The sequence below is a fragment of the Panthera leo genome, chromosome B1 (assembly GCF_018350215.1).
Source record: "Panthera leo isolate Ple1 chromosome B1, P.leo_Ple1_pat1.1, whole genome shotgun sequence".
Lineage (NCBI taxonomy): Eukaryota > Metazoa > Chordata > Mammalia > Carnivora > Felidae > Panthera > Panthera leo.
Genome location: NC_056682.1, coordinates 78885359 through 78899236, shown reverse-complemented (window position 1 = coordinate 78899236; position 13878 = coordinate 78885359). Strand labels below are relative to the sequence as shown.

Below are 13878 nucleotides of genomic sequence, written 5' to 3'. Positions count from 1 at the left end.
TGGGTCTAGGTGTGGAGTCCTGAGACTTTAATCCAGGTCCAAGTTTGGTCTAATGATTCTGAATAGATTGATAAACTGGGTCTGATCCCAATTGTCTTCATCTATAAAAGGGGAAGAATAATATATCCATATACCATAATTTTATGAAACTAGTGCTTCCAACTATAAAGCATTATAAAAATAATTTATTTTTATTAAGTCAAAAAAGTTCTGATACAGAGTCCAATTTCTCACATATTCTCTCTCATACACACATGATAAAACAGTAAAGAAATACAAATACAAAATAAAAACAAGTAAGTCCTCACTCTGATCAAGTTTATTTTCAAAATTCATGGTCTGGTTTCACTCAGGTGAGCTCTAAAATCAAAATTCCCACTTAGTTCTCTAATTCTCCCCTCATACTCCTGAATTTTTATCTTTTTCTCAGCTTCCTCTTTTTCCATAATTTTATCTTCTAATTCACCTATTCTCTCTTTTGCCTCTTCAATCTGTGCTATGGCCGCCTCCATTTTATTTTGTACCTCATTTATAGCATTTTTTAGCTCCTTGTGACTATTTCTTAGTCCCCTGATCTCTGTAGCAATAGATTCTCTGCTGTCCTCTATGCTTTTTTCAACCCAGCAATTAATTTTATGACTATTATTCTAAATTCTTGTTCCATTATATTGCTTAAGTCGTTTTTCATCAATTTGTTAGCTGTCGCTACTTCCTGGATGGGTGGGTGGGAGGGGGGGAGGGTGGGTGATGGGTATTGAAGAGGGCACCTGTTGGGATGAGCACTGGGTGTTGTATGGAAACCAATTTGACAATAAATTTCATATTAAAAAAATAAAGTCAAATCAAATCAAAATTCCCCCCAAAATAGGGACTATGTTGTATTTTTAATTTTTAATGTTTATTTTATTTTTGAGAGAGACAGACAGACAGACAGACAGAGTGTCAGCAGGGGAAGAGCAGAGAGAGAGAGAGGGAGACAGAATCCAAAGCAGGCTCCAGGCTCTGAGCTGTCAGCACAGAGCCCAATGCAGGGCTTGAACTCAGGAACCGTGAGATCATGACCTGAGCAGAAGTCGGACGCTTAACCGACTGAGCCACCCAGGCGCCCCGGGACTAAGCTATATTAACAAAAGTCTTAAAAGGTGCTCATCAAGTTTCATTATCTATTATCGATCAAATTTCCAATGGAAGAAAAGGATGTCTAGACATCAAGGTTTTTCCATATTTATTTATACCTCAGTTACAAAAACAACTGTTTCCTCAGCTACTTCCATAGAAACTACTTAAAACAACAAAACTAAGCAAAACCTTTGGGAAAGCCATCTGCTTCAGAAGCAGAGAAGTTCAGGTTCCGAAAACAGCCACAACTTGGGTTCTGATACGAAGGCTGAGCCACAGGCAGGGTACCACAGAGGGTACCATTCCAAATGCCCTCTCTACACTGCTTTATTGTTATATATTGCCTTACTTTGTTCACTAATTAGTGAGCCTAAGAGGGGAGTCCTTATATTGGAAGGTACAAAGTGGCATTAGGAAGGTACCAAAGGTAATTTTACCTTATTATCTTATCTTCTACTGAGCCAATCATATAGTTAAGGATAGAAAGAGGGGAGTGGTGGGTGAGGAAAGTCTTAAAAAATAAATTGATCTCAGTACTGCACAAATTTATTTTCCAGAAATCAATCTCCTGGTAACAGAATCCATGGTTTCCTACAGGAAATGCTCTTCCCTACTGTTAGTGTAGGTAGTTTAAGTTGGCTGACTCTAGCCAGAACTAGCCTGTCAGATCACTGCATTCCCAGGTCACTGTAATTGGTTTGGAGGGGAACATGGGAGCCAAGTGCAGTCTTAGAGGAGATTTAACTGGGAGCTTTTCTAAGAACTTCTGGGAACAGAGAACTTCTTTTTAATGAGGTCCTGGTGGCTATCTCATCACCATGAGAGAACCTGGATGAGAACAGAGCCAGAGCAAAGTCAAGCACTGGAGAGAATGCAATGGAGTTCTAACCACCTGGTTTACAACCATGGCTTGTTTGAAGCCAAGCCTACGCCAGGGCTTTACGGTTATGTGAGCCAATGAATTTCCACTGCTGCTTAAGCCTGTTTGTGTTGATTTTCTGTCACCTGTAACCAAGAACCCATATTCTGAGAAAGAAATACAGAACTCCTATTACCAATTTAATGCTGAGTTTCGGGACTATTAAATAATTAATAGTGTAAATAATGTAAAATCATGTAATATTAATTAAATAACACGAAACCAATCCTAGAAGCACAGAAATAATGAGTTGGTCAGCTTTTCCATCCAGAACTGAGGACACCAGCTTCCTGTGGTCACCAGCAAAACAAAGATGAAACATTCAAGTGCTTTAAGTCTCTGAAGCAGTAGTTCATCCCCCAGAAAACTGCCCGAGAAATAAACCTACAGGAGTCTTAGTGTTGAGCTCCTCGGTAAAATAAGCATCAAGGATGCAATAATGCTGCTACTAAGAGCAAAACTTCTACACTTCAGCCAATCATATAGTCAATATTACTAAAACCATCTAAGTCTGATGGTAATTAATGGCTTACAAGTGAGGACGGAGGAAGGAGAACACAATCTAAAAGACTACCTCTCCCCAGGAAGTACAATTACTTGGACAGAAGCAAAGCTAGCCTAAATATACCTAGAGAATCTCAGTCAAATGTTTAATTTAGTGTACTGGTTTGGAAACCTTCAGTTAGAACAACGGTAGGACTGAAGCAGGGACCTGGAATCTGAAGCAGCTGTTCAATGCAATTATTCTGTATGGAACACAACTTAAATCACAGACACGATCGTGATATTAAAATTTCAATTTGCCACAAACACATATATTTATACAGAAACACAGAAAAGACGTGACACATTCTATGTGTGCCTAGTAAAAATGCTCTTGCACATCATGCAAATTAAGTTTATGGAGAATTATTTTTCTGAGTCTCACTGAAAAACAAAGACCAATAAAAACAAAAAAGTTCTTTCTGACAGATCTCAATTCCCAATTTCAAATTCTGCCCATTCAACAGCATTCAGTGGAAAATCTCCAGGTGGTTTTTAGATAAGACATTACTACTATTTATCACTGACAGACTGCCTCAGAAGTATTTTGTATCTATTTCCCTGTAGTGATTTAGAGTTAACTATGGAAGCAAACTATGCAGCAGGAAAGAAAACGTGTAAAAGGAACACCCACATGAACATTTACCTTCCACTGCTCTTTTGAAGAATACTTTGCAGCTGCCACAGGTTACTACCCCATAATGACATCCTGAAGCCTCATCCCCACACACCAAACATATTTTGGAAGGTCTTGAAGATCCAGTAGAAACACTTCGTAAAGTAGAGCTGGGGAAAGAAATCAAGATTTAAATAAATACGCTACAATAGCAAATTTGATATGCTGTACAGCTTAGCTCAAACTTTGTCAATACTTGCAGTTTCATAAATGAATTCAGTATTTACTGGTCACAGATGTGACCTAGAAAATGAAGGTAAAACCCTATCAGTGGAGTAATGCTATCCAGAATTCTATGCAGCAAAGCCTTTTCTCAATACCAAGAAACAATAATCACATAAATACTCCCCCCGGCCCCAATATTTTTGAGAAAGTTGACCAAAAAAATTATTTGCATTCTAGGTGGGCAGGGAGGAGGAGAATCTTGAGCTGAGTCATTACGGAAGTATTTTTGGCATCAAGGAGCTGTTACAATACTTCTTTACTCTCTTCACCCAGACTCACATTATATATCTCAATTATGCCAGATAAAAAACTCTCCCATATCCAAAACAATCCACTAATCAAAATGTAAAAATTCTTGCCTTGACTGCCAGCAATTCTACCCCTCCAAGCTTCTGCATTTTTCCGTGTTACCTTATATAGGTATATTCAAATCACTTCATTTTGCTCACTAAAAGGACACAGTCAATACTCAAAAAACAAAAGCCATATGTGGTGAATATCTCAGGTATCTTTCCGGTAAGAAAATGAAGGGCATCAGTTTTTAGGGAAAAATTTAGCCCTTTAAACAAAAATCTGTATGAATACTTAAAAAAATTTTTTATTGCTTATTTATTTTTGAAAGAGAGAGTGCGAACAGGGGAGGGACAGAGAGACAGGGAGACACAGAATCCAAAGCAGGCTCCAGGCTCTGAGCTGTCAGCCCTACGTGGGCTCAAGCTCACGAACCGTGAGATCATGACCTGAGTTGAAGTCGGACGGACATTTAACTGACTGAGCCACCCAGGTGCCCCTCTATGAATACTTTTAAAGGGGAATATTCTCATATATACTGTGATACATTCTATATTACTGTGCTAATTTAAACAAGAATGTTTTACATTCTAATAAGGCATCGTAGTTCAGTGACAGACGTATTCTGAACAGGCAAAGAAGGTGACATTATTCATTTGTAGTCCACATGTATTTGTTGAATATGTACCCACAGGCCCTGTGCAAGGTACTGAGGAAATAAATACCCAAACCCAGTCTCTGTCCTCCAGTGAGTGGGGACCTGAACAATTACGGTAAGTGCTATGGTGCAGGGTAGTATGGCGGCACATACTGGGAAGGGTGGGACTCTGCCAGTAAGGAAGCGCTTCCCCAAAGGTGACCACTGAACTGAATCTGGAAGCACAACAGGATGAGAGCTGGACAAAGAAAAGGTGTGGGGGAAGCAGAGGTGCAACGGCTCAGGGAAATGCCAGCTGGACGTGTTCAGAAGACTCTGAATAGAACTGTTGTATGTCACCACCATCGCCTTGCTGTGACGACGACATCAGTCTCCATGTGAAAAAGCAGGAACATGTGGAAAAGACTCAAAGAAAACACATTAAAAGACTAGAATGGTTATGTCACAGTGATGCTTTCTCTGTTTTCTAAATTAGCTAAAACGTGATTAATTCTGTCCTGGTAATTTTTTTTTTTTTTTTTTTTTAAGACGTTTTCACTACGTTCTCACGAAAAACAGAAGGAACAAAGTATTCAGCTGCTGGAGCACTGCAGCATGACTGACTTTTTAGAAAATGACTTCTTAAATCAAGGACTGCAACAATGTTCTCCAAAGTTGTTTCTCCTTCCGAGAAAAGTGCTCTTTATTATTTTTATTAGTGTCCTTTGACTTCTTTATGGCATTCAAAACATTCCATTTCAGCACCAGTAACTTCTTCAGCATGTCAGAGAAACTCAATCCATGCTCTGTCCGACCCTCTTACCTCTCTTACGCCTCACAGGGAAATATCGCGACTTCGTAAACAATTAGAATGCAACTTACAATCGTCGTTAACTGTGGCTGCTTTTTCACAACTACAAGCGTAGGTAGGACTTGTGTTTCACATTTATGGGAGCCTTGGTCTTGGTCTCCAAACTTAATAATGTCTTAACTTCACTTTTTATAACCCTCCTCCTCTTGTCAAACCCATCCTCTCTGTGATCTTGTCTAGTTTCTTAGCTTTAACGTCATGGATATGCCCAGGGCTTCCAAATATTTATCTCCAGCTCAGACACCTCCTGAAATTTCTGACCCATTTATCCACCTGCCTGACATGCCCACTTGAGTGTCTGAGGTACACCTCAAACTTAACATGTCCAACTTTGCTGATCTTCTCCCTGCCCCAAACCTGCTCCTCCTACAGACAGACTTTGTCATGTCGGTTAATGGCAACTGTTACGGGCTGAGCTGTGTCTTCTCCAAAATTCCCATGTTGAAGTCCTAGTCCCTAGAACCTCCAAGTGTGATCTCTTTTGGGAATAGAGTCATAGCAGATACCTTAGTTAAGATGAGAGCATTCTGGAGTAGGGTGGGCCCCTATTCCAACATGACCCACATCCTTCTTAAAAAGCGGAAATCAGGACACAGACACACACAGAGAATGCCATGTGAAGGTAAAGGCAGTGACACTTTCACGAGCCAGTTAACATCAAAGATTGCCAGAAAACCACCAGAAGCTGGAGACAGGTAAGAAACAGATTCTCCCTGACAGCCTTCAGAAGGAAGCGATCCTGCTCGCACGTTAACCTTGGACTTCGGGTCTTCAGGACCGTGAGACAATACATCTTTGTTGTTTAAGCCACCCGGTTTGTGGTACTTTGTTACCATGGCCCTGGCAAACTAAAACAGCAACTTGGACTCTCTCATCTCTGACTCTTTACTCTCTCCCTCCACACATCCAATCTGCTAAATTCTATTTACTCTGCCTTCAGAATACATCCAGATTCTACTCGCTTCACACACCTCCACTCGTACCACTAGCTTCAGCTGTCAACACCTCTTCCCAGGGATTTGCAAAAGCCTCCTAGGTGATCTTCCTGTTTTTCCTTGCCACCCCTTCCTTCCTCTGCAGCCAGAATCATCTTTATTCACTCCTTTGCTCAAAACCATCCAGGGGCTTTCCCTCACGCTCAAAAGAAAAGTCAGTTATCCATGTTACCGCAGGGCCAAATCTGGCCTCCCAGACTTCTCTAACCTCTCTTGCCTGCCTATACCACTCAGCAACACTGGCCTCCTCAGTGGCCCCCAAAACCACCAGGTGTGCTCCCACCTCAGAACCTTTGCACTTGCTCTCCCCTCTCACCTAGATATCTACAGAGTCCCTCCCACCTCCTTCAAGGCTTCATCCAAATGTCACCTTCTCAGTCTGGCCTCTCTGACTACACTGCTGAAAATGCCTCCTTCCTTAGGACCCTCTATCCCCTTTCTGCTTTATTTTCCCTCTCGGAACAACACATTACCATCTAATATGTTGTCCTCTTTACCTCTGTACTCTGTTTATTGTCTTCCCCATACACACAAGGAAGTAAACTCAATAGAAGCCAGGATTTTCTTCTGCTATTTACAATCGTGTGCCCAGTTCCTGGACTAATTAGTACCTGGGGCAGACCAGGACCCCAGTCAGCTCTTGAATAAATGACTGATTTTGAATAACTGGCATTGTTGCAACAGACACCATAAAACCCATCCCATCGTCAATTCTGAAGTCCTCCCACAGTCCTTATATGAAGGAATGAGATTTGTTTTTAACTATCTTGAGAGTGAGATGTACGTAGTGGAACCAAATTAAGAAAAGTTGAAGAGAAAGTCTAGCATAAAAAGGATGCACTGTGAAATTCAAATTAAAACATTTCTTTTTCATTATAAAACTAAAGCAAACACGAACCCTTTTCCCCTCTTGTTCACTACCATCTTTCAATGACATTAGAGCAAATCTGCCTGTACACGCCTCTCAGCAGCCCTCTGCCTCCTGGGTTTCTGTAACACTGTACTGAGCCTGTTCTCCCTAACACGCCTCCTCTATTTTTCAGGCTCCTTCTCATTTTCTAGATCATCAATGTAGCTTTTCTTCGGAGCTCGACCCTTGGCCATCTTTTTCCTTATTTCTGTACTTTGTCCCTTAATGATCTCATTCACTCTCCCGGCTCAAACAGCTCTCTTGGTGAATGACTTCCCAAATCTTCCCATCCTGCTCCAACCACTCCCCCCATGTCCAACGGCCTGTTTTCACTTCCTTTATAGAACATCTCTGCCTCTGTGTTCCATGCACTTCTGGAAGGGTACTGCCATCTGTGAACCTCCCAGGTTCAAACCCTGGACTCCTTCCTAACTGGCAAATCTAACAGTTACCAGGTCTGCCATTCGGCCTCACCGGCTACTGTGAACAGGGATTCAGGTCCCTGTCACTCACTTTCTCAGGCATCCTCCCTGTCACCAGCCTCTCCTCCCAATTCCTTCCACACTGGCTGACAAATGACTTTTCCTATTTAAGAGCTTGACTGCATTACTTCCATCATCCCACCAACACCACCATGAATGACGACCTCGGTAGGACAGCTCGGTCTTCCTCCCTCTCAACCTTCCCCTGCAGGTCCTCTCACATGCCCAGCTCGTGCGGGCCGCATGATGCTGACATCCCTGCCGGTGCAGACACTGGCACTGACACAACCCTGCTTCCTCACCCCTGTTCACACTCCCCGTAGCACATCCATCCTTTAGGAGCCCTGGTGTTCTCCCAGCAGCAAGCACCGCTTTCCCTCCCCCGATTCACCCCAGCACTGCGCTACCCTCCCCTCCCCCTTTCAGCAGACACCACTTTGGGCCTCACATTAGTGACCTGTGCACTTATCCTAATCCCTGGAGGGCAAAAATCTTGTCCTGTGCATCTCTGTGCACCCTGCTGCCATTAGTGGATGGTTGCTACTATTTATTGAATGAATGAAATCGCACTCTTAATCTCATTACAGTAGAACATAAATTTCCAAAAGGCGATTGTACAGAAGGTAAATTAATGAGGCCAAGGTTATAGGTTCAATTCCCATGCGGTTCATTTAGCTTTGCACAGGGGGAAAAAAAAACATCCAGGAACACAGACTTCTCTCCAAAGCTCAGCCAGCTGTCTCACAAACATATGCATTATTAACACAGAAGACAAGCCACAGAGCGTGGATGGGTCAGGGAAATGCCAGTCTCTACTGACACCTTATCGTGTGGTTATCTTTAAAACTGAACTACGGCACGTGTTGGGAAGTTACATATCTAGTTTTAAGCAATATATCAGTACATTTTAGAAGGGGGGGTGGGTAGGGAAGGAGGAGGGGAAGGAGAGAGACAGGGAGAGGACAGGGGGGCAGACCTTGAACTCACTTCTTAGACACGGAGTGTTATGAAAATACAAAGTTTACTCAGTGATTCTGTAGATCAAAATTCAACTTTACAGTATAATCTATTTACTAAGCACCTACACAGAATGTGAGGCCCACACTGTAGGGCCAAATATGCAGGGGCAAAGGCGGGGACAGAGGCTCGAGCCGGGGGCCTCAGCTCCAGTTCTAGCTCAGTCATTTCCGAGCGAGAAACCACAGCAAAACCACCTCTCTTTAGATGATAATTCTCATCACGAAAAGGTTAAATAGAAAATCTCTAAGATTATTTTTAAGAAATCCTTTTAAGTTAAAGATGGATACAAAAGATAAATGGGACGGCCTGTCCTGATCAAGTTTTATACAAATCGAATTTCAAGCTCAAATTAAAGACAATGTATTACACACCACAAATAACCACTTTCTGATCTAGATCAAGGATAAAAGCATATGTATGTAAAAACTTATTCTTTCTAGAACAGCTATTCATACAGCATTTAAAACTTTGTTACATCTTCATGATTGTCTCTATGCTGATTTTGGTTAAAGTTTCTTTATAAATGTACACATTAAAATGCTACTTTACCCCCTAAAGAACATTTTAATATTGACGTAAAAAACTACCCAAAATGATCATTTTGGGTCTTGGTAATCAAAGAAACAATGTTTACATAAAGAAGTTTATAATCAACAAAGGCAGTTGGTTCATAGGATTTCATACAAATGTTAAAATATTATAAAAGCAGAAATCTGTGAAAATTGTATTTCCATTTGTAAAGACAGTGTCTCTTTTAGGGAAACACAAGTGAGATGCAGCTATTTTTTTTTTGTGCCAAATATAGTAATTCTAATGACCCAGTGAAGAGCCTGAAGAGATTAACCAAAGGTTCAAGGTGCACATTAATTCTGGTGACATTTGGAAGGGGATAAATTAGCCAATCATCAAAAACAATTGAGCTATCTTTTTCCCTGAAATGGTTCAATGTTTAGGAAGAAGCCATAGGAGAAAAAATGATTTTTACTGATCAAAACAAGACTAGGAAACCAGCTCACTGAGAAACTGTAATGGACCACATTGTTCCAGGAATTACCACATGTAAAACTACCCTTCACTGTCTTTATAACAATTATATAACAATACAGTGGTGACGGATCCACTATTCAGTGATAGGAAACTCTTCGTATGAAAATACTGTCTCATTTCTTAAACTCATTCAGTATGAATTGACAAACCTATCTTTTGTACTGCCACTTAATCAGCTGTATGCTTCTACCATCACCTGCAGCTACTAAAAACATTTTTTCCATGTGTAATCAATTCCAGTATTCAGTCAGCTATCTAGAGCAGGGTGAGAATTTTGAGGAATATGCAAACAATACTTCAGTAAGCATCCTTGTATCTGAACATGCTGGTGCGTTTAAATTATTCATTAATGAGGCGATTCACTGAAGGCCTACTATAGGCACCACTGTGATGAGTAAGAGAAAGTTCCTATTCTTGTGGAGTTTCTACTGTAATAAGAGAGGTAGACAACACAGAAGTAAGCAAATAATTTTAGAAAGTGATAAGTGCTAGAAAGAAAGTAACAGACTGAGATTGGATGGGGTGGTGGAGCATAGGGTTCTTTAGAAAGGTAGCCTGAGAAGACATCTTTGGGGAGACTGAAATGACAAAGTAGCTAGCTATGTGAAGATGCCAAACAAAGAGACAAGTGCAAAGTCCCTGAGACAGGAATAAACGTGACACCTTCCAGAGACAGAAAGGAGGGCATTGTGGCTCAAATTCAGGCAACAAGGAAGAAGGGAAGATGGGCGATAGGATGTGACGCCCAAAAAGAGGGTGGAAATGGACCACACAGGCCTGTAAGGCTATAGTAAAGAGTCAGGATACTATTCTAAGTGCCATCAACATAACGTGAATATTGACATGTTTTCAGCAAGAGGGTAACATGATCTGATTGACACTTAAACATCTTATTGTGACTGTTGTATAGAGAATAGACCAGAGGATGGGGTGGTGTTGGGATCAGGGAGAACAGCAAAGGAGACTCCTGTAATTATCCAGCTAGGAGAGGACAATGGCTTCTACAGATTAAGCTTTAATTAGTAAAGACTGTGAGAAGTGACTTTTTGTTTTTACATAGATAGCAGTGGCAGGATTTGTAGCATAATTGGACAGCAGTGCTGTAAATATATAAGATTGGGATAAAGAGCAGGTTGGCAAGGTAGGGTCTGTTTTGGATCTCACAGTAGGACAGTATTGGTACGTTATAGTCTACTTTTGTATATAATATAGTAACGATTAAATTAAAAGATAGTCTACTCATAGGAAAGACAGGGAGTGATCCACACCAGTTTTCCTTAACCTTTCTGGGCCAGTTTCCTCATCCTTAAAGTAGTAATAACAAAGCTCCTACCTTATATTACTCCATATATGTAAGCACACTAAGAACACGGACGTACCTTCAGTGTTATTTAAATTCTGGTGATTATTAACCAGTATTACTGTTGGATCTATAATTCTTAACAGTGACTGCCACAGTAGTGGATCTACAGGTAATTCCACTTTTCTATATTATATTTTTCTGTATTGATTTTAATTTCTATAAGCAGGCATAACATTGGTAAGCAGCAAAAGAAAGGTTTTTTAAAAATATACTATAGGGGTGCCTGGGTGGCTCAGTCGGTTAAGCATTCAGCTTTGGCTCAGGTCATGATCTCGTGGTTTGTGAGTTCAAGCCTGGCATTGGGCTCTGTGCTGGACAGCTCAGAGCCTGGAGCCTGCTTTTGATTCTCTATCTCCCTCCCTCTCTCCCTCTCTGGCCCTCCCCAACTCACACTGTGTTTCTCTCTCTCTCTCTCTCTCTCTCAAAAATAAACACTAAAAATTTTTTTTCAAATATACTATAAAATAGTGGTATTACAATAGCTATGTTGTGTTATTTACTGCAGTTAGTAGTGTTTTGTGTGAATATGGATTTAAGTATTTCTCATGTCTGTAATGTGCAACTTGGAAACAGCCACATTAGATCATTAGGATAAAAAATCACTGAGATTCAAACATATATTCTTTTATATAAAGAACACTAAATCTAAGAAACATAAGAATCTGGAAAACACTCAAAAAAATTTCAAGAGTATAAATTAACCTTTACCAACTTGTTTACTAAAATCCTATTTTCACCAACACATAAAATAAGCAAAAAACAAAAAGAAAAACCCTTTTTGTAGACTATGTCCTTTTGTTTTGATAAAAAAATATAATACATATTTTGTATTGTTCTCAACAACATATTTTGTTGTTGAGAAAGCGTGAGAGGGCAAGAGGGGGAGAAGGGCAGAGGAGGAGAGAGAGAGAATCTTAAGAAGGCTCCACACCTGGAATGGAGCCCAATGTGGAGCTTAATCCCATGACTCTGGGATCATGACCTGAACCAAAATCAAGAGTGGGATGTTCAACCTACTGAGCCACCCAGGTGCTCCAATAAGCATATATTTTGAATCACAATATTTAACCTGTGCTATCTCATCCTAGTTTTCCTATTATTTAGGGGGAATATTTGGGAGTGAGACTTGTGGTATATTTTCCTTTATGGTGTTATCTTTGTTGATAAATAAATCATTAGTGTTTTGGGGGGATAATTCATCACTAAATAGAGTTTATCCTCTTAAGCCGCAATTCATAATGCACCACAGATAAAAATTAAAAATTGGTATACCATCTTACAACTTCAGTTGTATGAAAAGTTATGAATAAAATTATATACAGAAAATTCAAGGATATACCTGGATTAGGAAATTAAAATTTAAAACACAGCCATGGCTGATTAGTATTTTCCACTTTACTTTTTTATTTGTTTTCATAACAGTTTATACCATTAATAATATTAGAGTGGCTCTGTTTAAAGAGGTATGCATTTTCTACACTCTAAATTTCATTTAAGTGAAAGAAATTTGCCAGTAAAAGACTTCAAATCATAATCAAGAAAGCATAGCTTTAGCACAGCAAAAAAGTATCTTGACACAGATCTCAAAGAAAAAAAAATATTTTGGATCAAAACAAACTGAAGCCCACACTACAATATGTAGAATTCCATTAAAATATATATATATATATATATATATATATATATATATATATATTTTTTTTTTTTTTTTTTTTTTTTTTTTTTTTAAGTAATTCCTACACCCAATGTGGGGCTCAAACTCACAACCCTGAGATCAAGAGTCTCATGCTCTTCTGACTGAGCTAGCCAGGTGACCCAAATTTCATTTTAAAAATAAGGATCTATGTTAGGAGGGCATTTGAGTAACTTTTTCTCCTTAACTAGCTAGACAAATTAGCATTTGATCAAAATATGCAACATCTATTTTTTGGAAAATAAGCAAAAATATTTTAATCAAGATTAAAACGTATTTTCTAACAAAACAAAGAAAACAGTCAAATATAATTATAGGCCTTTGTATTATTAATGAATCATTTTAATCAAATGACTTTTATTAAATACAAGTTATGTGACAGTCCTTTTGAGAATACAAAGATAACAAATGGCTTCTACTCTCAAAGTTTAAAATTGAGCAGGGTAGATAAGACCTGCAGATTGGTAAATATTAAAGTCATTACACGGTAAGAATCATCCATGGTTTAAAAATAAATCAAAATTCAAAAGTGAGCTGCACCAAAAAAAAAAAAAAAAAAAAAAAAAGAAGAAGAAAAGAAAAAAAAAGTCCAGACAATGGCAAAATGCTCCAGGGTCCAAACTCCAGGAATGCATTCTAGAGACAAGTGTGAAAAATAACCCAAACCATGGAGGGTCTCTTATACTAGATTAAGTAGTTAGAGATGATTGTAGGACAAGGAGTTGAAACATCTGGTAGACAACTGAAAATGTGGCATGGAAAATGGAGGTGGGTATAAAAATCTATGTTAAAGGTCATAATAAAAGTGACCAGTTTACAGTTTTTAATGTGTACAATACAGACAATGAAAACAAGAAGATGCAATAAACTGGAAGAAAAGTAAGGACCACTGCTAGATAGTATAAGCACAAAAAACATATTCAAGTGTGCAACACAACTTAAAAGATAGGTTATTCTTGGGAGAGCAAGGACTCTAGATTTTATTTATGGAACAATGAATGAATTCACCCAGGGAGAAGTTGAAATGAGGAGAAAAGAAAGTCTCAAATGGAAATCTATAGAAAATGAACGTTTTTGGTTAGGCAGG

General features: G+C 39.3%; 1 protein-coding gene across 1 annotated transcript in view; it reads right to left on the bottom strand.

Moving 5' to 3' along the window:
- Positions 1-13878, bottom strand: part of NR3C2 (nuclear receptor subfamily 3 group C member 2) — a 346713-nt gene that overhangs the window by 174566 nt on the left and 158269 nt on the right. The window contains exon 3 of the mRNA XM_042935342.1: positions 3228-3367. Coding sequence (XP_042791276.1) covers positions 3228-3367 — 140 coding nt within the window. The remainder of the gene's footprint in view (positions 1-3227; positions 3368-13878) is intronic.